This window comes from Haliotis cracherodii, unplaced genomic scaffold (genome assembly GCF_022045235.1).
Source record: "Haliotis cracherodii isolate W230 unplaced genomic scaffold, xgHalCrac1.p SCAF_20, whole genome shotgun sequence".
Taxonomy (NCBI): Eukaryota; Metazoa; Mollusca; class Gastropoda; order Lepetellida; family Haliotidae; genus Haliotis; species Haliotis cracherodii.
In genome coordinates, this window is record NW_027266276.1 from 8,956,109 (window position 1) to 8,983,465 (window position 27,357).

Here is a 27,357-nt window from a genome sequence, read left to right on the forward strand (position 1 = left end):
CGCAACCTCCAGTGGTGTAAATATATCAAATTAGTTTAAATGCCTATAACAAGATATCCAACGAAATGTTATAACATCTTATTACTCTGTGATCAACAAGGACAGACTGACTGACAGACTGACATGTTATTACTCTGTGATCAACAAGGACAGACTGACTGACAGACTGACATGTTATTACTCTGTGATCAACAAGGACAGACTGACTGACAGACTGACATGTTATTACTCTGTGATCAACAAGGACAGACTGACTGACAGACTGACATGTTATTACTCTGTGATCAGCAAGGACAGACTGACTGACAGACTGACATGTTATTACTCTGTGATCAACAAGGACAGACTGACTGACAGACTGACATGTTATTACTCTGTGATCAACAAGGACTGACTGACTGACAGACTGACATGTTATTACTCTGTGATCAACAAGGACTGACTGACTGACAGACTGACATGTTATTACTCTGTGATCAACAAGGACTGACTGACTGACAGACTGACATGTTATTACTCTGTGATCAACAAGGACAGACTGACTGACAGACTGACATGTTATTACTCTGTGATCAACAAGGACAGACTGACTGACAGACTGACATGTTATTACTCTGTGATCAACAAGGACAGACTGACTGACAGACTGACATGTTATTACTCTGTGATCAACAAGGATGACATAACATGCCGAGTACTCAGGAAATCGCAGACTAGCCATCTGCTCATGATATCGCAAAACCATCTACTAGTAATACCATAGCTTGTGCCATTCATAAAACAAGTCAAGCCATTTGCTGGTTATGTCACAACCTGTTTCAATCATTTATCGAGTACTCCTTATATCCGAGCTTTGATATTTTGTCATGATTTCGGACACCAAATGAAGCTATGCTATCGAAAGGATCTATAGAACTTATCATAAGATTGTTTCTTTGTTTGTTGTTTAACGCCCCACTCAGCAATATTCAATAGTTTGCAAATAACCGAGTCTTGACCAGATAATCCAGTGATTCACGTCATGAGCATCGATCCTAGCTATTGGGATACGATGATGTGCATCAACCATGTCAGCGAACCTGACCACCCGATCCCGTTAGTCGCGATCGCCTCTTACGACAAGCATAGTCACCTGTCACGGTAAGCATGGGTTGCTGAAGACATATCTTCGCGGGTCCATATCATTTGAATTGAGATGTAACAACACACTGGACATACGAAGATGATATTATGAGTGTTCTGTTTGAAAGCCAAACAACATCACTGTTACCATGATTCATGGACTATTAATTAGCTGCTATACATTATAACATGTGCGTCAGCAGACAAAGGGATGAAACACTGATTGTCAATTGACCCAAGCCTTGTGTCCCCTCTAATATCCCGTCTACTTGTATCTGGACTGCATCATGATTGACTCATTGCCCCCCTTCATCTGCACGCACGCCTTACACGTGAGACTCCCAGCATTCAGTGATGACTCCCCTGTGCCGTTGTGGGTCATCTGGACCCGCGAATGATTGAACGCGACACTAGAGTTTCTGGACCTCCCGAAAGCAATCCCAAGAAAGCTCTGCCGAAACTTTTGTCCTGTAATGAAATACAAGTAGAAATTGACAGCATGCGTGGCATCACACAAGAAAAACGTCAACTGATCAAGAAGAAGTTTCCTGGCATAGTTCAGGGACAGTCGACCAGGGGTCCACGAAGAATCTACCAATACGAAGACGGTTCTTGGTAAAGTCAGAACAAGAAACACCACAGCGACCGTCAACAGCATGATGGTAATTTGTCGTTCGTATCGATTTAAATGAGTCCCTCTTTCAAGTTCAGTCTCAGAATATAGCCGACTTCTTCTTTGTCCCGATTTCCTAACGCGTAACGTGATTAACAGGTTACACACTATAAGAATGGCCGATGGAATGAATGAATACAAAGAGGCGTTAATCCAGTACCAAATCCTTCTGTAAAAGAAATCATATTCTTCCGCAATGCCACACTGTATGCCGTCATGGGAGAGAGTTGTCCAAAAGGTATGGGAATATATTGCTGTTATAACCACTCCAAGAATAATCATGCTCAATCTGGCACGGTTAAGGTTCCAGATCACAGAAACTCTTAATGGAAACGTCACTGCCATAAAACGTTCGATAGCCATAAACACAAGTATCCAATTGGAGTACGTCACCAGGCAAAGATAAAGAAAATTCATTATCCTACAACCAATACTTCCGATTTCCACTTCGTGATAGGTTAACTGATGAAAGAGCAGCTTCTGAAATATTGCCATGTTGTCAATGATGGCTAGAAGGGCAACATAAAATTTAGACGTCGTCATCGGTTTCATTCTACTGAGGGTGACAGTACTGGCAATATTTCCTGAAAATCCGAACCCGAAAATGACCCATAGATAATAGTTATTGATATATACACCGGCTGCAAACAGCCTCTCGTACTCATCCGCATCGTCGGCGTTGTAATCATAGTTGTCCAGAAAACCTGATATGTTGTAGCGAAGAAACGTCCAGTTGATTGCTTCCATGTCATAGAGGAGATCCATTTTCGCTCAAGTGGTCTTACACAACAATGGTTCAAAATTTTACTTGATCAGTGTCCAATTTAAATTGTCGATAGAAATGAAGATGATTGACGTTAACTTGATGTGATGGATGGCCATGCGCAATAGGGACGTCAATTTGTAATGGCGTATAGACATGCGCAATGGTGTTTAAATCGCGAATGAAAACGTTGAACCTTTATTTCACGGATTTACTGTGTTGGTTATTCAAAGCGTGTTTGTACATGTACATATTCACAAACACCGCAGTGGAACTCTTGATTGAAACAGGATAAATTATGTAGCCGCAGTTGTTTCCCACACGAAACACGGACAAACCTCCAGGTGTTCTTGAAATGAACCTCACAATGGGTTTGGAATCTTGTTCAAAGTCTATATGATTTCTGCTATAAATAACGGTGGACAGATTTTTACAAGGCGAAATTCAACATCAACTGTCAAGTTTTTTGCTTGGTTGGTCCTTTCAACCCGTATTATGTTTTGTTGGGTGGGTCCGGAACTGCATATTTCTTTGCAAACACCTGTTGAGCACGACGCTTGACGTATTTCACACAATATGCACAGAAGGAATTTTCGACTATTCCTGAAAGTAAAGCTTCCAAACATAAACGATAGGTGGTTAGAAAGAAATCGGAATCACATTTCTGTTTCCCTTTGGACATTAACTCCTGAGAGATTCGCAAGCTTAATTAAATTAGGTCAGGTCCTCAGTCGATGATAGGTTTCACGTCCAATCCTTCCAATCGAATTGTATCTCTTGTACATGACACAGTAGTTTTCTGTTGCCGTGTGGATGAGGTGTGTTGGTGGTCTGCAAGACAAAAAAAATGTTACTATATCATAAATATGTATATCACTCAGTTGGATAACATCCCGCCGTCAGCAGTATTTAAGTATGACGGCCAATAATTATTAGATTCGGAGTCAGACAAACCAGTGTTGACGTTAGGAGCAGCGCCAACGCCGTTACGTTACGAAGACCGGACGACGAGCCTGACCACCCGCTAGTTTACACGGGGCGGTCAGGTAGCCTATTGGTTAAAGAGTTCGCTCGTCACGCCGAAGACCCAGTTTCGATTCCCGACATGGGTACAATGTGTGAAGCCCATTTCTGGTGTCCCCCGCCGTGATATTGCTGGAATATTGCTAAAAGCGGCGTAAAACCATACTCACTCTAAATTGTACTGTAACAGCGACAATTCGGTAAAGAACCTTGTACATTTCTGGTGTCCCTCGCCGTGATATTGCTAGAATATTGCCAAAAGCGGTGTAAAACCATACTCACTCACTCACTCACGCTAGTTTCCACAATTTGCAACTGGGCTGATTCCGTATAACGGTTACACACTCACTCTGCAATGTGCAGGTCCTCAATCAATATAATGTCGGACATTTTAAATTGAAAATGAAGTCTAACAAATTAAACATATCCGAATATCATAATAATGGTTTGATTTGTGCTGGTGGGCTTTGTGTTCGAATTTTGCAAACACCTGTTGTCATCATTCATTCTGAGCTATCCTTATATACGTTTCATCACTATTTTTCCTTTTACGCCAAATGCAAATATTCGAGATGGCATGGCAAAATATTTCATATATGTTCCACGCAGTCGGGAATGACAGCATGAATTATCAGAAACGTGGCAAAGAATAAACGTTGATTATTAAACAAGTAAATTTAACTGTCATTTAATGACATGTCATGTTCAAGTATTACGTACGAGAAACGCAAAATTCGTGTTTCCAGGCGTTTCTTAACCATGATACAATTACTGTGTAATCCCGAGATGTGAAGACTCTTAAAGTTTCGACAGTTGAATGTCAAGCTATCAAAAACTGCAGAAATTAACTCACTTAAGAGCTGTAATTTCCAGCCCATTTGACAAACGGTACTATCAGAATGATGCTACTCGATGGAAACAATTTCAGTTTTTAAGTCCGGATATAACCGTTTCACAATTGGCAGTTAATGGCAGAAGGCAACTGTTAAGGGATAGGCGATAAGCCGTTTAAGGTGCAACTATTACACTATTACAATTTTATGACAATTTAATCCTTTCGTTCTGGAGGAGAGATATTAGTAATAAAAACGATATAATCGACAAATTCCAATATACACAAACCACGCACATAAATCTTGAATGTAATGTTTTCCAGGATGTTGTGCCTTTTATCTCCTGTGTTGCAAGAGTGATGTTAAACGAATCTCCAGCAATAACTCAGCAATAACTCCTTACTGCCTTGGCCTTGAAATATTACGTAGAGATATGTATTTCCAGTTGTGTGATGTTGTGGAAGACATTTGAAAAGTCACTCCTGGAGATCCGGGTTGAGAATAGGTCAAGACCAACGGCAAACTGTGGAACAGTCAGGAGCAACCTTACTCATCACTTTCTTTACACATGCGATCATGGATTTCTTTTGCTTTAGTTTGCACCACTCATTGGTAAGGAACTTTATTACAACGCTTCTTCATGTTTGAGAGAATCCATGATTGTGACCACACTTAGGTGAATGAAGCCATCACATTTAACTTATTGTTGTGTCTGGAACTTGTTATGACACGTGTCAACCTAATGTTATGGCTTTTGTCACACCTGCCACAAGTTGACAATGTTTGTGTAAACACAAATGCACAAGTTGCAAAACATTTTGAACACCCCTCGTACTATCAACAAGATCGACACGTGGCGATCCAGGATGGAATTCTTCAGCAACCTAAGATATATTGCCGTAAGAGGCGATTAACGGGATCGGGTGGTCAGACTCGCTGACTTGGTTTATGCATGCCACCGTATCCCAATGGCGTGGATCGATGCTCATGATGTCAACCATTAGTTAGTCTGGTCCAAACTCGATAATTTATAGATCGCCGTCATATCGCTGGCATATTACTGAGTGTGGCGTTAAACAACAAACACACACACATACACACATACACCGTACATATCACCTGTTGAAGATACCATTATTCAACATTTGAAAAGTAATGTATGATAATATTTTACAACAGGTCCTGAAAACCCCCAGGAATATCTATATGTGGGCTGTACCGAAACGTTCTTTACTCATCATTTAAAATTGGTTCTGGGATATCTTTATCTCGCGTGGCTTTTATCTATTTTGACATACACTTAGGGACGGGTATAACACCCTGGGTAGTGTCCCTCAACATCAGAAGAACAGAACTTGTACAGTCCCGTTAAAAATGTTTTGAATCAGTAGCTAGTTATCTCGCAAGCTGTGAATTTTCATCCCAAACTGTAGTTGCTAGACAATACTAGAGGATACCACTACACTACTGACTCTAAACTGATGAAATTATCTGTCACTTGGGACAACAGAATACAAAGCGGCTCCTTCAAAGTCCCTCTAGGAGACATTTAGTCTAAACGATTTTGATTTGCGCTGAATACGGTGGACTAAATATGGCAGTTGTACTGACTGCAAATTAATCTAATACCATGCACAGTGTATTTGACAAGGTACAGTTCTGGGAGCACACACCCTCTTTCCGTTTATGGATAACGTCGACGTTATGAGTGAAATAACGTCATAGTCAACGTGACATCACGCTAGTGTGTACATAATCCAACAAAATGATGATTCAGAAATACAGGACATTTTTTATAGATAGAATTGCTTTTATTCTTTGAATGAGTGAGTGAGTTGGTTTTAACGCCGCTTTTATCAGTATTCCAGTTATATCGCGGCGTGTCAGCTTAATGTGGGAGGAAATCCCGAAGTGATGCAGGTCTCAGACGTTTACCGCTTCGGTGAAACCCACGAGCATGGGTATGGTGCTGACAAACCTAGAAACATAATCGGTGCGATCTGGGATTCGAACCCATACTCATAGGTTTCTGGCGTGCCCAAGAGACGCAACTCTGCACGGCGAATCGCGGTGCCTTAGACGACTAGGCCACCCGTGCTCCCTTCTTTGTACGCCTTTTCAGGGCTACTTCCTGCGCCTTCATCAGGCGAATGCTTAGTAAGTGCATAGTGTACTATATATGTGGCAGTTTATCGTAACAACAACATACGAAGAAAAAATATAGACAGGTTACATTAATCATGTATGGGGGTTGGTGCAGCCTAGAGGTTAAAGCGTTCGCTCGTCACGCTGAAGACCCGGGTTCTAGACCCAACATGGGTACAATGTATGGAGCCCATTTCTGTGATATTGCTGGAATATTGCTAAAAAAGGCGTAAAACAATACGTCATCCCGCACATCAGGTAAACCACTCGGCCCTCATTCCCAGAGTACATGATCTGACCGCGAATGCAAAAGGGCCAAAACAATTTGCAACTACCTCGCATGGACAAAAGTATATCCTCTATTACGTTAAAAAAAGAGGCAACCTTAATTAGTCTGCCACTGGTGGCTTCTATCACAGATTAGGTTATAACACACGATATGTTTGAAAACAAAATCGGAAATGCCCGGGGGAAAATCGTCCTTGTTATGGTTAATCATCACCAAATTGTAACCCAAGGTCCAGCATATGAGCATGTTGGGATTCACAAATCAATAACCGAAAGGTACAAACCAGCAATATACAAGTTTTATAGGCACATGCGTGTCGTGTCTCAAGTAGCCGACATGAATAATTGGAAGCGTCTTCCACGTAGGGCAGATTTCATTTGCCGGAACAGGAAATAGTCACAGGGGGCTAAGTCTGGGCTGTGGGTTGGTGATTTAACTGTTCGAATCCACATTCAAATATGGCGGCCTGTGCAATTCTCGACATGTGAACCGGGGCGTTGTCATGAAAAAGTAGAATACCACGTGTTAACATCCCATGGCGTTTCTGGCGAATAGATTTTCGCAAATCTTTCACCACAGTAGCATAATACTGTCCATTGATTGTAGTTTTTGGTGGCATGTAATCAATCAGTAATATGCCTCTTGCATCTCAAAATATGGTGGCCATTACCTTGCCAGCCGATGGTTGAGTGCGAAACTTCCTCGGAGGCGGAGAATTGGGGTGCTTCCCTTGCATGGATAGAGATCCAGGAGGTCTCGACAACTTTCAGTTCTATGATGGCGGTCTTGAGCTCTGATGTTTCTAGGTACCCACCTTGCAGATACCTTGGACATACCAAGATGCTCATGAATAATGGTTCCAACAGTTCCAACTGTACATGTTATTTGGAATTCTCTAGAAAGTTCATATGCTTTCACTCGTCGGTCAGACAAAATTGGGTGGCATCAGAAGGCCTGCCTGACCTTGAGTTAACGTCTGTGGACTTCCTAATCCTTTTAAACTGTAGAGACAAATGGCAAACTGTGGAATAGTGAGGATCATCCTTATTCAGAACTTTACACATGCGATCATGGATTTCTTTTGCTTTGCATCCCTCCTTGGTAAGGAACTTTATTACAGCGCTTGTTCATGTTTGAGACAATCCATGATTGTGACCACACTTAGGTGAATGAAGCCATCACATTTAACTTATTGTTGTCCATGGCCTTGAAATATTACGTAGAGATATGTATTTCAAGTTGTGTGATGTTGTGGAAGACATTTGAAAAGTCACTCCTGGAGATCCGGGTTGAGAATAGGTCAAGACCAACGGCAAACTGTGGAATAGTCAGGAGCAACCTTACTCATCACTTTCTTTACACATGCGATCATGGATTTCTTTTGCTTTAATTTGCACCACTCATTGGTAAGGAACTTTATTACAACGCTTGTTCATGTTTGAGAGAATCCATGATTGTGACCACACTTAGGTGAATGAAGCCATCACATTTAACTTATTGTTGTGTCTGGAACTTGTTATGACACGTGTCAACCTAATGTTATGGCTTTTGTCACACCTGCCACAAGTTGACAATGTTTGTGTAAACACAAATGCCCAAGTTGCAAAACTTATTGAACGCCCCTCGTACTATCAACAAGATCGACATGTGGAGATCCGGGATAGAATTCTTCAGCAACCTAAGATATATTGTCGTAAGAGGCGATTAACGGGATCGGGTGGTCAGGCTCGCTGACTTGCATTGGTTGCTGCATGTCATCGTATCCCAGTTGCATGGATTGATGTTCATGATGTCAAACACTGGATTGTCTGGTCCAACGCGATTATGTACATGCCGAGTGAGGCGTTAAACAAAAAACAAACAAACAAACCATAAACAACACTACCTTCACCGACCCATTTACTTCAACATCGAAGTAAACAAATACCCTATTGCCCCTAATACTAAATAATTCATAAAAAGTTAAAACTTTTCCCCAACTTATTTTCAATATTTTCTGGTTGTTGCTCCCAGCAAAACGTAATTAAATGAACCCCGATCGATGATTCCATTACTCTCCTTAACGACAGCATTGTTTTCGGGTCTGTGGCTGTCGTTACAGTGTCAAAATAGGAAGCTGATCTACACACCGGTGGGGTTCATTTGATGTCCTTCCTACACGTGCTGCAATGTATTGGAACCTTATTCTGAGACGTATTGATGAGCGACCAGTAATTGAATATCTTAAAACGTTCCCATCTTGATTAAAAAACACGACGGGATTGGGAATCAGAGTCAGGACAACAAACCATTGTTATTTCCTTTGTGATGGGCCCTTGACAGGAAAGGCGTGCATTATGTTGTCGTTAGCAGGATCATATTTTGTAACTGACCCCTGTGTATGTGGATATAAATAATTATACATTGTTTACTTCATGCAGATGATTTTTAGCCGAGAGGCCTTGGAATTAAAACGGGTTGTCCACTGACGTGTAAGATCGGATAAATATCAGATATATGTTCTAAGTATTAATATTTCTCTGTTTTTTTCATATTTGAATTAAGCTAACTTTCGTGCGTGTTCTCTGCTGTGATATGTTTACTGTTTACCGCGCCAAATACATACTTTATCATAGAGGTGTACAGGGAAACCATTCACAATGTTAACAGTTTTGAATAATTTATGTAGCATATATAAATAATATATTTAGAATTTATAGTATAATTTATAGCATGTAATTTGTTACTAAAATACTAACGATTTTTTAAAACACAAAATGAAATCCATAATCATTTCCATAGATTAGAGTGCATTATGTAAATGGATACATACATTCGCATTTGCATATTTCCCTTTATATCTAACGTGCCGCCATGTTGTGAAGTGTCGTGGTTGATAACAATAACCCTTAGTATAATCAAGGAAGGACTTTCTTGATATTAACAGACAGTATTTGAGGCAAATGGAGTTAATACCATGTGGATTCTCAAAACCCAAGGGACTTGCGCATTTTTTCTCAGACTTTTTGGCACTTTTTACATCACTATCCAACACAACAAACTTATCCTACAGGGAAAGCTTTATTCCTGGATCCATGTGGCATTGTCACTCAATACGATGACCGTGTTTAGAATAGGTCTTCAGCAACCCATGCTTGCCGTAAAAGGCGACTATGCGACAAACGGGATCGGGTGGTTAGGCTCGCTGAATTGGTCGATGCGTTTCCCAATTGCGTGGATCAATGATCATGATGTAAATCACTGGATTGGCCGGCCCAGATTCGATTATTTACAGACCGCCGTCATTTAACTGGAACATTGGTGAGTGTGGTGTTAAACAATAAACACATCAAACAAAAAAGATATATCTACATCTAAATCTGCGGCAAAATGTGTTAGAATGAAAGCAAATGTCACCTGAAGTTTACTTAGAAAACAATATGTGAAAAAACAGCAACTTTGTGAAGTTTCAGGATAGGATACTTAGAAAAAATTAGGCATCAACATGGGCATAAAGTGCGCTTCCCTTCTTACTGATCTGCTTCTGTAAGCATATGTATCGTATTTCCCTCTTGTTTGGCTAAATCAAAACACGGTAATTTGGCCGAGATGTTTAATCTTCAGGTGTATCGATGATCTGATATCGTTCTTTGATAGTCGAATAGCCGCCTCTCTTCAACGGATTACCCCAAATGAGCTGGAAATTTAAGAGTGCCTGATCGGTTTCAGCTGCAGCCTTTGGTGTCGAGATTTCATTACGTTTGAGGTGCAAGCGAGTTTCCACGAAGATTTCAACAGGCGTCATGTAACCTTCCTCAAAAGATACTTAGTCCTTTATTTGAAATGGTTTCATGGAAGGCTTGTGGATACATTTCCAAATTTGACGCATCATTGCCCAACATAATATCTGATGCAATTCCCTGTTTTGACTTACACTCTATGTTGTCATGTTTTCTTTCGGTAGATAATCGAGGCTGGTTATTCTCTGGTATTGACGTTTAACGTTTGCATGTGTCTGTGACTTGTGCCACCGATGGACAGGACACGCTCACCTTTCTGCGACCATCTTGTATCATCAGTAATTGATAGTGATCCATAACGCATGAAACCGTCGGATTATCGTACAGACTCTGCTTTTAGCAGACAATTGTTAAAACGATACTCTCGCTTTTATTTAGCTACCAATGCTACTCTTACGCCTTTGAAATACATAAAGCAACGTATTCACTCAAGATTCTTATAATAACTACCGGTCATGTTTTGGAACTTAAGTGAATTACTTCTCGCTGAGAAAAATGTTGATTGTCTTTGCAAATAGCGACCAACCACGCACATTAGGCATACCGACCGTACATTTCCTTTCATTTGTTTCATACGATCACAGGGTAAACTTGGACAGATACATTCTCAGCGACCTGATACATTCGTGGTCCCGTCCATTCATTGTAATTTGCTTCTCAGTCGTCTAATAATCGCGAACCCAACACCGTTCACCAAGTCGACGGTAGCGTGTTGGGTCATCTCAAGGGTATACAGTGTAGGTCAGGCCACACGCTGAGGACGTATATCTTCAAACGAGAGTATTCGGTTACAGGAATCTTGTGTAATAGTTGTCTGAAAAACTGGAGTTCGGCCATTACTGCTCTTGAACATCATTTGTCTTTTGTCTGGAGAGAGCAAAAGCTTTAATCATGGTCACGAAAGCACACAGCATCTCGAGTAAGTGAGTGAGTGAGTGGGTGAGTGAGTGAGTGCGTGCGTGCGTGCGTGCGTGCGTGCGTACGAACGTTTTAAATCCACGTAAAGTTTATGGATAGGCTAATCGTAAATCCAACGCGACGTCCTCGATATTGAAAGTCAAGTCTGAAATGTTCGATGACGAAGATATCTCTCTCAGTGAGATATATAGAAATTGGTTTCACACTTTGGACAATGTGGATACTCAAACCTGAGATGTCCACATGACGTCTGAATGATTACAACGCTCGGCTAAGCCAACGCCATATTTTGAATATATATATTCTAGGTTAGATATGACAGTTCTTCTGTATCCGTGACACATAAGAGTGATCTTCTAGACTAAACGTTTTTGTGACAATGGGGTAAGAAACAAGCCCATAAATTGTCTGTCGTTAAGTGTGCATTTTATAACGGTGATTTAATCAACGAAAAAGGATTGTAACGCGTCACATAATCCGTCTGGTTTTCTTTATGTTTGGTACCATGATTCACCAGCCAGTAAGTCCTTGACAGACGCTGGTTTATAAACATTGACATTTGGGTTGTGTCAGACGTCGGTATGTCAGACGTCGTTAAATATTCGGGGTTGACGTTGATGCAGGCCCAAGGGATCCTTTCATATAAATAATGAACGACTCTCAATGCATAAGTGCAATCATTGGTTCTCATATTTCTGCCCTTGGCAATAATTGGCAGATTTGAGTGTCGTGTGTCGCTTTATGAAAGGTATGTCGGAAGCACTTGTCCGATTGTTGAAAGTTGGTACAGGGCTGTCGTGTTTCCTTTTGGTCATTATCCGAAGGACATAGCTTATATATAGTAAATAAACGTGACACTGTTCCAGGAAAACACTTGGCTGACTATTAACTTTTTATACGTTTGAAGCAATTTGTGGTTTCCTTTGTTGTTGCATTTTTGGAAAATGAGAATAGAACAATCCTCGGAAACATCCTCACATCAATACAAGTTTGAGGGGATAGGTGTGGTCAAGTCGTATAAGGCACCACAATTCGCTGAACAGAGTTGTGTCTCTTGGGCACACCAGAACCCAATGATCCTGGCATCGAATCCCGGTTCGCCCAGATTATGTTTCTATGTGTGTCAGCACCATACCCGTGCTCCTGGGTTTCAGATCGCCTCCGTGGTCTAGTGGTAGAGCGTCCGCCCGGAGAGCGGAAGGTCCGGGGTTCGATCCCCGACCGCGTCATACCAAAAGACGTTAAAAGATGGTACTTGTTGTTACCCTGTCTAGCGCTCGGCATAAAGGGGCTAAAACAAGGACTGGTCGGTTTGGAGTCAGTATACTGTGTCTGAGTGGGGTATTCATGTTAAACTGCGGCATGGTATCTCAGTGAGCTAGCACTATAAAACAGCATCAGTCCGGGCTAGTACAAGCGCACACACACACACACACACGTGCATAAACTTCGCTATATAAGTGCAATAATCATGGACGCGACGTTAAACCCCATTTCACCTCACCTCACCTCCTGGGCTTCACCAAAGTGGAAACGACTGATTTCATATCACATTAAGCTGCTGCTACTCTGTAATATAACTGGAAAACTGTTCAACACACTCACTAACTCACTCACTCAAGTTTGAATGACATAAAGGTTCAAGTTCAACACGGCTTTCAGTTTCAAGTTTAATATATGACTGAAAAGGATGATGATGTATTTCTTTTGAGATGTATGATAAAATTATATGACGTAATAATTGAGTACAAGAATATCCCCAACATATATCGTTACGAAGGAATTTCCAAGTTTGAATACAAAGGTTAACCCAGAACAGAAAATTGTTAAATACATCATCACACAATCAACAAATAATATTCAGGTTTACTTTACATACAAACACTAAAAACAAAATCAAAAGTTTGAATCCGGAATGGTGTGGACAGATGGCATGAATTCCTTGTTTTCAGATAGGTATCCAATCAGCACTTAGCAAGATGATAAGAAGCGCTCAAATCGCCCCCTTGGTGCTCTGCTAGAAACTGTCACCTCCCGAAAATCACACCTACATGTAATATATATGTAAACTGGTAAAACAGGCACTATTTACTATTTACGTTGAGCGAGTGAATGAGTTCGATTTCACGCCGCTTTTAGCAATATTCCAGCAATATCACGGCGGGGGACACCAGAAATGGGCTCCACAAATTGCACCCATTTCGGGAATCGAACCCGGGTCTTCGGCGTGACGAGAGAACGCTTTAACCACTTGGCTACCCGATCGCCCCCGTTAAAAGTTGAAACAGCTGGGATATTTGGATCGGCATTGTGAACAATTTATTACTGCTGCTGCATATATTAAATTTCCACAGAATTCTTTCAGCGCGCCTGGATGTACCTTGCAACCCCCTTTGAGTATATATATATACATACGCACGCACATATACATTGTGTTACAGTAAACTACGTTTATAACGAACACGCTTATAACGAACTGACCGATATAACGATCTTATTTTTAGTCCCAGCCATGTGTTGCATACATGCTGCATATATGTTTATAACGAATTACTATAAAGGTTATCACGAACTAAAATTAGTGGTCCCTTTGTATAGGTAGCGCGCACGTACGCACGCACGCACGCACGCACGCACGCACACAACCAAAAAACAAACAAACAAACAAAACAAAAACACGCACACAAACACATTTGCTATCGTAGTCTGTATACTTTTTATACTGTCCGTCATTTAAGGCTTAAGTACCTGTCATTTTATTTAGGATGTACGATGTACAAATTACAATAATAAAAGCAACACACCTTTTCATAACCATAAAAAAATCTGTGTTAATTTAAGCAAAGTAAGTTGTAACTATTTCGACTATATCATACCCACATTTATAAATCACTCCCAAATAGTAGTAGCAGGTTATCGCGAAAAAATGCCTTGAATATCTTTGATCGTTCTGTGGTTAAATAAGAGGAAGGAAGTTTGTGTGTCAATTATTTCTATCAACTTGACACAATGGGGGAAAAAATAAAGAAGCTTCTTTTTATCCACTCATTGTATTGTGCATTGGGTTCTATTTCACTGTTTCATAAAAAAAGTGAATATAGGAAAATAATATACGGGTATTATACATTTTGTGCCAAAATACAAGATTTCAAAACATTTATACTTGTTTAGACATACTGTATTCATTAATCTAAAAACTACAATCGTACGATGGTTAATATTCCCTCGATTTATTTTACATTTTGTGAGTGATTCAAAAGTGAAATTTTGTATTTTTATTTCCAAATATCTGTTTTGGGGGAGAACCAGATTACCAAATTACCTAAATTTGACCTCTATTAAGAAAATCTCCCCAAATGTTAAAAGGGTCTGTTATCGCAGGCCAAGTCGTCTACGGCACCGGAATTCGTGGTATGGAGTTGTGTCCCTTAGGTGTGCTAGGAACCTGTGATCGTGGGGTCGAGTCGCAGATTCGCTTTGATTATCCTTCCCTTTTCGTGAGTTTATCGAAATTGAAATGTTCAAAGACCTACATCACCACGGGTTTTCCTCTCATACCAAACTGACACGTCGTGTTGAAAAAGTAGCGTTACAAGGTTATACTGAAAGGTGACAGTTAACATTATACAAACAGCAAGGCAATTGTCCAAAGGTTGCTAGACGTCTACATTGCTGCCCCCAGGTACACATGAACTGCCCAAGTGGTCTGACAGCGGGTCATACTTTACTCTGGCGTTGACTGATGGTAGAATCAGTAGTTTTGCGACAGTTACCATGGCAACACTGCTCCAGAAAGAACGATTAACTGTCTTCATAAGAAGTATTATATTTTGTTTTCTGTTCAAATAGTAATTTGATTCTGCCCTGTCAGTTTACCGACTGAGATATGACTAGGAAATGTAAAATTTACTATAATTATCTGAAATGCATCTTGTGCTGGAAAAACAATTGGAAAAATATTATCACTGAAAATTATGAAAAACTGCTCCTATTCCATTAAATTGAAGGGGGCACGGGTGGCCCAGTCGTCTAAGGCGCCGCGATTCGCTGTGCAGAGTTGCGTCCCTTGGGCCCGCCAAAACCTATAATTGTGGGTTCGAATCCCGGTTTACCCCGATTATGTTTCTAGGTTTGTCAGCACCATACCCGTGCTCGTGGGTTTCACCGAAGTGGTAAAAGTCTGAGACCTGCATCACTTCGGGCTTTCCACCCACATGAAGCTGACACGCCGTGATATAACTGGAATACTGTTAAAAGCGGCGTTAAACCCAACTCAATCGCTCACTCACCATTTAATTGAAATTGAAAATGATTACCTGTGTGTGGTAATTACTGTGTGTGTGTGATAATTCCATTGAGTGTGTGTGTCGCAAACATATTTTGATAATATCTTGTACATGTATGTGTATGTGTGTTCAGTCCCTGTCTGTGTGGTGCATATACATGTGTGTGCTACAGTATTATGTGTGAGAGTGTAGTAAATCCATGTGTGTGTGAGTGTAGCAAATCAAGGTGTGTGAGCGTAGAAATTCCAAGTGTGTGAGTGGAGTAAATCCATGAGTGCGATTGAAGTAAATCCATGTGTGTGAATGGAATAAATCCATGTGTGTGTGAGTATAGTATAACCATGTGTGTGTGAGTATAGTAAATCTATGTGTGTGTAGTAAATCCAAGTGTGTAACTGTGATCTATTTTCACATACAAGTATACATCAACATCAAGTATTCAATCAGGCATTAGAAGTGACGCTCTAACGTCGTGACGATGTGGTATGTTGTAAAATCTGTACACAACGTTTTTCATGACGAAATGTTATTATTCATAAAACAGCAGCCTAACTTGAAAATGTAATTCTATCCAAAATAACACCTGACATGGGAATCAATATTTGACTATCCCTTCATGGGACACACAACACGTTGTATTAAACCATCCCTCATGTGTCCCTAACATTTGCATCTGTAGGGCACGCTGAAGCCATGTACTTTCAACTGGAAACTCTATTAATTCACATTTTTGGCTGATACCATGTTCCGGTCGTACTTGCATACATGCATATAGTTTGACATGAATTTTTCTAGTACCCTCGACAACTCAAGTATACGCGCTTTCAGTGTATTCTGATGAAGGAGGAGAAAGGTGTTACAGAGTGCTGTCTACAATATTGTATTCATGAAGATTGACAGATAATCAAGGACACAGGCACATTTCAGGGTTGCTCTTTTAGTTATGTAGACACGTTCAAGCGTTCTGTCCAAACCAATTGACAGAAGGATGGAGGCTGGTTGATGAAGATGGGTGCAATGAGACGGAGTCTCCTTGCTTCATGTTTCAGACAGTTGCCACCATCAACATGAGAACTGCTCACTGATGTAGTCAATATGTTCTGAAGTGCAGAACACAACTTCATTGTTTAATCACGGCCTCTATAGACTGACACAAGTGGGATAAAGTCTAGGCCCTCAGCACCAACCAACTTCAAAATCCGTGAGTGAGTATGGTTTTACGCCGCTTTTAGCAATATTCCAGCAATATCACGGCGGGGGACAGCAGAAATGGGCTTCACACATTGTATCCATATCGGGAATCGAACCCAAGTCTTTGGCGTGACGAGCGAACGCTTTAACCACTAGGCTACCCGACCCCACTTCAAAATCAGAAAACTACAAGAAACTATCAACATCAAAAGACTCCAACCAACCGGGACCACGGCTATAACATACCCTGACGTACAATCAACTCATCAAAGACCCCGATCAGTCATAATCCTTTAGTGTCCTAGTATATTTGTGGCCTCATCCTTTTGTATATATTACTGACATCAGGGGTCAATATCTTTACTTGCCCTTTGTGTACAGGCCTCCCAACTCAGGTGTAACTACATCTTAAATCTACACTACTGTACAAACACTGCCACTACTCTCAAACATACTCTGTACATCACTTGCTTGATAACAGTGTTAGAACCTACACCGAAACGTCGCTCCTAAAGAAGTTGTTCATCAATGCATTCTATCCTTACTTTACACCACGTTGACGACAGCTCATAATAAGGGATCAAGGTTACATTGTCATAATGGACCGCCTCCGTGGTCTAATGGTAGAGCGTCCGCCCGGAGAGCGGAAGGTCCGGGGTTCGATCCCCGGCCGCGCCATACCAAAAGACGTTAAAAGGTGGTACTTGTTGTTACCTTGTCTGGCGCTCGGCAGTAAGGGGCTAAAACAAGGACTGGTCGGCTCGGAGTCAGTATACTGTGTCTGAGTGGGGTATTCATGTTAAACTGCGGCATGGTATCTCAGTGAGCTAGCACTATAAGTCCGGACAAGTACAAGCAGCCACACACAAATACACGTACATGCACGTTGCTATATAAGTGCAATAATCTTGGACGCGACGTAAAACCCCATTTCGCCTCACCTCACATTGTTATAATGGGCGGCATGTGATTATTGCTCAGAACTTGTTTCAACATGGAAGACCTCAGTACAACTTTAAACATGTCATTTGGTGGAATTAACATGCCCATTAACATTTTGTTCCGCACAAACGAAACTTTGATTCTCAGCACTGTCAATGCATATCTTTCAGTTTTAGAGGACATTACCAAATTTGACGCATCAGTGACAAAAATGATGTTCAATGATGCAAATCCCTGTTTTGATTTGTACCGTATAATTCCGTTTTTTTCAGGTGAACAGTTGACTTGCCTTTGCATGTGTTTGTGAACACCTGGTATCGTCAAAATTTGATAGTGATTCATAGAGATTTATTAACACATGCTCATGATATAGATGGAATCGTACAAAGGAAGGGTTTTGTCTACTTTTGCTTACCATACATCTCACCTCTTACTTACAACGGCACGCCTAAACTATACTGAACAAAACAGTTAGAGACCGTGAATAATGTGTGTGTTTTCGTAGCAAACAATTGTAAAACAAACATATCCCCAAAAATATTCATTATTCCTAACTTCTTCTGTTCAATATACAGTAAACTACGGTTATAACCAACATGTTTATAACTAACTGACGGATATAACAAACTTTTTTGGTCCCGATTATGTGCTGTTGTTATGCTGTAAATATGCTTATAAGGAACTACGGTTATAACGAACTAAAATTAGCAGTCCCTTTAAGTTCGTTATAACCGTAGTTTACTGTATAATCGTCGGAGTGAACATATTTCCATTACTGAGCCATAGCTCGGTAGCAATGTCTCTTTTATATTAACCCTGTTAATCTGGACGAAAATTGAAATCGTCCCTATTAGAAATGTCTGGATTAACGAATCGTAACAACGTGTATGGCTGCTTTAAAGAAAAAAATCATATCAAAATAGAAATCGTCCACATTATGAAGTTTCCAGAGAAACGGGGGTCTGGATTATCGGTTTTGTCATTATACAGTATACCATCTGTGAGTGTTGGGGGTAGCTGTGACTTAATCATGATATATGTGCTATTTATCCGCGTTACCATATGACCACGGCTTCATTATCAATTTCCTTCACCAATTATATCCCGTTTGGGACTCTGTCAATAACACGTGGGAGCCAGGCCCATCCCGGGGCTAGTTTACGACAGTGTATATTAGACATTTTATCGCGTCCGCTTTTACTTGACATGTCCAACGTGTTCTGTTATGCTAAGGAGGCAAAGTAAAGAGCCACACATGAACTAAGTCTTTACAACATCACGGATATTGGCGAAATAGTCTTCACGCTTACCCCAAGGGGCGAGACAACACGACAGCTGCTGTGAATGATCGCCGTCAATGCTGTTACACCGACCGTACCCATGGGTACTGTTAACCAGGCGTCTAGCGGTTATAGATACAAGACTTAAACTATATCAGCAGGCTGATGCTGTGTTGTGAAGAACTGCGACCCTTACCATGTCAGGATCCGCTGGTTGCGTATTAGTTAATTCTGAAAATGATCCATGGCTTGTCAATGAGTAGTAACATATAAGTAGTAATTTGACGGTTTAACTTAAACCGGTTTGGTTGTTCTGAAAATCTTAAGCTGACTCTTTGTGATACAATCGAAATACTGTTCAAAGCGGGTAATCTAAAGCCACCATATTTACATCACATTCACAAAGAATCGACGATCAGCACAAGAATACTGATCAAAAAGGACAAAAGGTTCCCATGTACCAAAAGAAGTTCTTATTAATCTGTCCTAGTTCAACATACCCAAGAGTTCAAGTGAAAGATTCACCATGTATTTACACCGCTCACTCTGTTCCACAGACCCGTGAAGATCCGGGGTGGAATAGGCCTTAAGCAACCCATGCTTGCCGTAGAAGGCGACGATGCTTGTCGTAAAAGGCGACTAACGGGATCGGGTGGTCAGGCTCGCTGACTTGGTTGATGCATGTCATCGATCCCAATTGCGTGGATCGGTGCTCATGAGATTAAAACACTGGATTGTCTGGTCCAGACTCGATTATTTACAGACCGCCGTCATATAGCTGGGATATTGCTGAGTGCAGCGTAAAACAACAAACCAACCAACTGTTCCACAATCTCCAACTGAAGTCTGGACCTGTGAAGATCCGGGGTAGAATAGGTCTTCAGCAACCCATCCTTGCAGTAAAAGGCGACTATGCTTGTCGTAAAAGGCGACTAACAGGATCGGGTGGTCAGGTTCGCTGACTTGGTTGATGCATGTCATCGATCCCAATTGCGTGGATCGATGCTCATGATGTCAATCTCTGGATTGTCTGGTCCAGACTCGATTATTTACAGACCGCCGTCATATAGCTGGAATATTGCTGAGTCCGGCGTTAAACAACAAACAAACAAACACAGTCTGCTGCACGAAAAGCACATGCTTGACGAAACCTTCTTTCGTATAAACAATGAAGCTCTTAAGATCATCTACCGGCTTTAGTGTGTCATCGTAACCAAAGGCCGTGGATTGTTGCTCATACTGTCAACCACTGGTTCACAAATCCCAGATGTAATTATTTGCAAGCTGGTGTTATATGTGGAAAGAATGTTGAACAGAGCGACGAACCGAAGCATTTGAATGAAATGTACACTCCAACATACACAAACTGTTTTGACATTAATTCACCGAAAACTGTAAATCAATTAAAACAAAAATAGTATGGACTATATGTATGGTTTGACAGATGCACGAATCGTGATGTGTACATAACAAAATACTTGTCAAGACTGAAACGCCGCGATATAACGGGAATACTGTTAAAAGCGGCGTTAAACCCAACTCACTCACTCGTTTGAGAGCGTATTGCAGTCAAGGAGAAAGAATCACCAAGATCTCGAGTATCTGACTGCACCATTGCATCCCTAATGGGAAATGACAGTAACATGACATTTGACAATAACTTGTTTAAGAACACAAAACTTGAATGAAAGAACGAAAATTTAAATTTCTTAAATTTCTTTTTCACAAGAACGTTTTTGAAAATGCTGTTGGATCTCTCTTAAGCCTAATGAATCCTCGTTAGAATTTGAAAGAAAAGGAGAAACCTTTTGAAACGCAAGACCATGTTCACATTTGATCTTGTATATAAAACAAGTGTATGCATATCTCTCGGGTACACCTTACGCTGCTGTAATCTGCACACATAGATGTTTTTTACTTCTTACCTCAGAATAATGCTTCATATTTAAAAGAATAAAAACCATGATCAACTAATGTGTTGTGTGTGCCTAATCAGCTAATGATGTCATGTTCTCAAATAACGCGAATAAATCAAATTTATCATTAAACGTAATATATGATATTTTTTTTATAATATTCAATATGCTTGTCACTCGGAAACACTTGGAATGAAATGTACATTGACATATACTAATATACGGATCAACTATGCGACAAAGGATATCACAATTATGCTGAAGACGTTGTGGAAAGGTCACACCTTTGATCCTTGGGATCCAAGCTAATCTATTTTGAAGCTGTAGACATGGAGTTAGGTTTCAATTTTGTATTTTGTATTGTGTATTTCACTGCGGCAATCGATACCTTTATGTGTTTGCAACTCGGTAAAAGAACTTTGGCATATTCCAACATACATGAACTTTAGTCGGATCTTTGATGTCGAATTTGAATGTGTTATCCACAAATTAAAAGTCATATAAAGGACTGGTGTGTCAGCGTAATTAGAAATAAGACACCTTTGGAATTTAGAGGAATATAAGTTTTAATGATTCAACTTATATTTTCGGCTTGTCCGTTTGGTGTCTGGTTACGACCAGAAAGTCACTGCAACATTTGATAATCAAGCATATGCAAACCTGATATAGTAAATAAATATCTACACAAGTGAAGTTTAAAACAAAGGAAACAGACTGTCCATACAATTCCTTTCCATCCCATGCAGACCCGTGAAGATCCGGGGTAGAACAGCTCCTCAGCAACCCATGCTTGCCGTAAAAGGCGACTATGCTTGTCGTAAGAGGAGACAAACAGAATCGGGTGGTCAGGTTCGCTGACTTGGTTGATGCATGGCATCGATCCCAATTCCGTAGATCGATGTTCATGATATCAATCACTGGCTTGTCTGGTCCAGATTCGATTATTTACAGACCGCCGACATATAGCTGGAATTTTGGTGAGTGCGGCGTAAAACAACAAACAAACCAACCAACTAACCATCCTATCCAAACCTAAAACTATTTGAATTAGAAAAAGTAACACACACCTTATAAAAGATAAGCACCCCCTGAAAATGGCAACCACTGTCCTATGACAGCTAATGTGATTGGTTAATAGTAGCGTCAGTAATTGCAAAGGTAAATAGCATGTAAAGTTTGCTAGCAGTTCTGACGCGTAAAGCACATGCAAGTTGTACGGCTTGTAACAAGCCATTCCCGACTTGTTAAAAGCAGTCGACGCTAAATCCAAGCACAATTTGAAACAACGCTGAACTGTACTCATAATTACTGTTCAATAGGGCTCGCAGGAGACTATGTGATGGCGAAATGTGGTGTCTAATAGGCATGGTTAATGCAGGAAAGACCTACAGAGTTGTTCGTTCGCTTGGTTACCATCATTCCATTATTGGTAGATTGGCACTGAAACATCTGCAAAGTAAAGTAAGGAACCGTTCAAGGTCTGATGGCCTCGTGTGACGTCCGGCGTCGCGACCGGCTTGGTTAGCTGACAACCCTTTGCTCCAGTTTGAAGGGGTAACTGGAGATACCACAGATAATTGTCACCAGGGACTTGACGAAATCGACTCTGGGGTCAAGGAGGGACTTGTTGGCATGGTGCTTGGCTGGAACCTAAAGGAAGGTCCACTTGATGGACGAGAGCAGGTCGGATAGTTTGCGGACATATTTGGGTTTGGCGGCAACGATGAATGGCAGATACGCCGAGGGGCATTTGCCTCACAGACCCTTCAGAGGAGGATCAGTCATGATGTTGGGTTGTCTGTCCTTTGCAAGCTGATCATGGTCACTGTACATGGGAATCTGACGGGGGACATGTATCCGATCCTTAATCCGATTCTTGCACCACAATTTGATAACCGCACTCTGGCCAGGAGACGCGTGTACATGGACTAAAACGCGAGACCCCACCGTTCTCGACTGGTAACAGGATGCTATCACGACCATTCCTTTGACCACTATGAGTCCAGATCTGAAACATATCTGGGACCACCTGGGGCGCAAGATACAGAAGCTGGTCCCATCAGTAACCAATTTACAGGAACTGGCACTGGCACCGACAATGGCAAAACCTTCACCAGGAATGAATCAGACGTCTAACTAGGGACACCAGGGGAGCATCTATATATATAACCTGCCCGTGAAGAGATCACCAGTTTAATAAACATACAGCTTTATTACACATTGTGTAATACCAAAACGCGTGCTTATGTACTCTCGGAACACGTTTCACGAACAAATATTGAAAGCTCTCAACATCCCTTGGCTTATTCAACGACATTGTGTGTGGAGATGATAGGTCACTGGGAGGAGCTTATGCACACTCGATGACCCCAGCAACCTTGTTGCTTGGCTGACGTCACATGGCATTGTTTCGCCGATGGATCTTGCAACAAAATTCAACAAATTACGTCATTGGGTATTGTGACGTGATTGTTAACTTTGAGGTGCAAGGCCCCGTTCCACAAAGCGATCGTACTCTAGCGCAACGACAGTCGTTAGTCTAAGTTAATTATGTGAGTTGTGATAGCCTTAGCACTACGATAATTTTGTGGGACGAACGCCTGAATTCTAAAGGTGGACGGACCATTGTATGATATTAAATTCATACGTTTCAACTTTTGACGTGTTTGAAGTATTATTCTGTTAAACTCAGTTTGATTATGCCATGGATCGTGTAGGTGTCAGCCTATTTACACTCAACAGTATAATTCTAAAAACATTATAAATGACAAGTAATAAATAAAATACTAAACTCGCTCTCGTGTAAAACCAATTTTATGAAACTCGTGAATAAGTGTGGTATCTGGACTTTCTTCAACACAATGCGGACACTGTTGATGAGTGACTTAGTTGGGGGTGCCGCCGCGGTGTGAGAGGAAATCCCGAATTTATGCAAGTCTTAGACGTCTACCGCTTTGTGGAACCCACGACCACGGGAATTGCGCTGACAAACATAGATACAACAGGGATTCGAGCGCAAATTCCAGATTTCTGGCTTGCCTAAGGGAAGCAACTCTTCGCAGTGATTTACGACGCCTCAGACGATTGGGTCAAAAAATAACTGGAAGGACACATGTCCGTGTTTGTGAATCCGAATTTCACTGCAATCATATTTTTTCTGTCTGAAATATATTGATGAATTTGTCTGGCGAAATGGTTAAACATCGGGTGACTCTCCGTTTCTAATGACATAAGAGTATTGATTGGTCCTTGAAATTTGTTATTCCCTTCTATATATAAAATTTGAGTCAAAATGATTGAAGTTAGCTTTTTGATATATTTGAGCATCACGGCTTATACCTCTTTATCAATTTAAATGTCAGACGAAATACGTAAATGTCAGAGAACTTGGCGCCAATATTTCCATGATTTAACATGAAATGAAGCAAAACTAGCAAAACAACATGTTGTCAAGAGTCATTTCATCTTAGTCAAAAAATATATTTACGAATCATCAGATGGTTGATTTATACTCAGTCAAAAAACATTTAGACAAAAGTAAAATTGTAAATATTTGTTGTCGACATCCATACAAAATTGATACAAAAAAACTGAATTGATCATTTCTGGGATGGATTTATGTGGACAGAATGAGGTGCTGCAGAAATTTCGTGAAATGACCGCAAAAATTTAACCAAGCGAGAGCCTGGCACCAATATGACATGCAGGTGCATCATCTCTTGTTAAGCTTGTTAAACGGCGGGTTTCCATGAGCTTGTCATCAAAATCGTACAGCAGGTGAACAGTGAAAACATGACGGAAGCTCAACACAACAACGCCATCGTCCGACTGCAAACAGGAGAATCATCTTCAGCCATTGGCAGGATTTTCCACGCTCCACCTAACACCAGTACAATGCTATGGAACCAGTCACAACACGTGACCTTTCTAGATCCTGTCGACCACGTATTATTACTAGAGTACGGGACAGATATGGCTACATCACGTACGTGTACGAACCATCACGGCCACCTCACAGCCACAATGTCAGGGTTACGAAGGATATCAGCCCAGACAGTGAGGAACCCTTTACGCACTGAAGGTATTCACGTTAGACGACCAGTTCGAGGTGTCGTTTTGACGGACCTACATCGTCGGCTGTGTCGTCAATGGTGTCAAGAACACAGGGTATGGCAGCAAATGCGATGGAGACAAGTTTGATTTAGTGACAAGTCACGTTTTATGCTTCGTCGTGCGGATGGTAGACGTTGGGAACGTTCGGCAAAAACTTACATACATGAAGTGGACAGATTTGGAGGTGGTAGTGTGATGATGTGGGCAGCCATCTCCTACACTGGTATGCCAGACTTGGTGCAAGTTTGGGGGAATTTGACGGCACAACCTTACACGGATGAGATTCTTAGGCCACTGGTCCTTCCCATTATGCAGCAAGCGAACGTCATTTTCCATCAAGACAACGCCCGACCTCACACGAGAAGACTGACAACAGTCTGTTTTAGGAATATCAACATCCTGGTCCTCCGGGGCCCTACAGGTCTCCAGAATTTAACCGAATCGAACATTCACAACATGAACTGGATCAACGACTGCGAGCACGCCAGCAACAACCACAGGACCTCCGACAGCTGACACAAACACTGCAGGCAGAGTGGGTGAACATTCCAAAGCCACAATTCGGGATCTAATTGCTTCCATGGGACGACTCCAGTTTTGGCCATACAAGATATTGAAAACAAATGACCTTCCCCAGGAAAACTACTGTTACATGTGAGCCATATGGAACCTGCGTCGATGACAATGATGTGTGCCAATTTTGAACAATCGATTACCATCCGTTGCTTATTTATATGATGTATAAAATATACATCTAAAATCACTTTTTTTTTTTTTGGCAGAGTATATTACGTCAACACTGACATTTCATCAACGAACAACTCATTGATGAGGGCGTTCTCTAAAAGATGGTTTCGGGTTAGTTTTGCGCAGCGACGTTTGTTTGAAAACGGTATATTCTATTGCAATCAATCTATTATAAGATAATACCTGTGTTGGGAATGCCCTTTTGTCCAACAACAAGAAGTTCGCATAACTGTGACACAATGCACATGGGCAAGGTAGAGAAATAATTGCACTTTGGGTGAAGAAGACTTTTATTGTAGTAGATGTAGCAATATCTGACATGACAAGTGAACATTCTAGTACAGAGGTTAAGACAACTATCCTAAGTGAGAGAATATACTAACTCCTCCTTGCACCTAGGCGGTATTTACCCTAGGCCTGCACTGTCGTGCATCGTCAGTTATACTTTGACTAACTAAGGTCATGTGTCCGAACCTGATAGTGGAAACACAGTACTTATCTCAGCATACATTCTATGTATAATTATTTCCAGAAAATACTTGTCCTTTGCCAAAAGCATTATAGTTATATTCTACCGAGCACACATCGTCCTCATACAACAAGTAGTCAGTGTAGAGTTAGCACGACCACTTTAGTGGGACAGTGTAAGTTCACCGATGCTAGTTAAACAAATTAATCTCTCACTCCACATTGTCCAGGTAACAGGGATGGCTGTGGCTTGTAATATTCATGTATACATGTACAACTTTCTAATCCTTCAGGAGCATTGCATTGGCATTGTGGAACAGTCTGTCTATTCTTAACTGGTTAAATTGCCACACGAAAGTTCTACTGCAATAGGTATTTGACTGAGTAGATTCTATTTGATTTAAAGCGCATAAACCTTTTTCTGACCAGAAATGTGTCATCTTTCTCAAAGTTAGCTTCACGAAGTATTGACCATATAAATATATTTCAGTGACGACTGACAGTGAAATGTTCGGATCAGATGAGTTACTGTCATCAACAGCAAGGGACGGATGAACCGTCAGAAAAGATACAGCCTCTTTGACCTTCATTTGCTGACGATGTTTACTTTTAATAACGTCCTAGCTCAATCCACGTAAGGCTTCTTTGGCAGCCTGCGTCTCGACATCTGAGTTATTGTTTTGTTTGTATTAATCTCATCCGCAGAAATAACGGTACTATCTTATTACACTGATATCCACAGACTAATGTAAAGGATACCTTAATTTGGGTTTTATTAAAACTGTATGTCAAAGCAGAAAGATCGAAATAATTAGTCTGAGCTGTAATTGACAATGGAAAACAAATTCCCCAAATATGAAAAACATACG

At 40.9% G+C, this 27,357-nt stretch overlaps 1 protein-coding gene across 1 annotated transcript; it reads right to left on the minus strand.

The window, feature by feature from the left end:
- Positions 1 to 1,387: 1,387 nt before the first annotated feature.
- LOC139470510 (probable G-protein coupled receptor B0563.6) lies at positions 1,388 to 2,560 on the minus strand. Its single transcript, XM_071252912.1, has one exon. It carries the CDS (start codon positions 2,558 to 2,560, stop codon positions 1,388 to 1,390), a length of 1,173 nt encoding a protein of 390 aa, XP_071109013.1.
- Between the last annotated feature and the right edge of the window lie 24,797 nt (positions 2,561 to 27,357).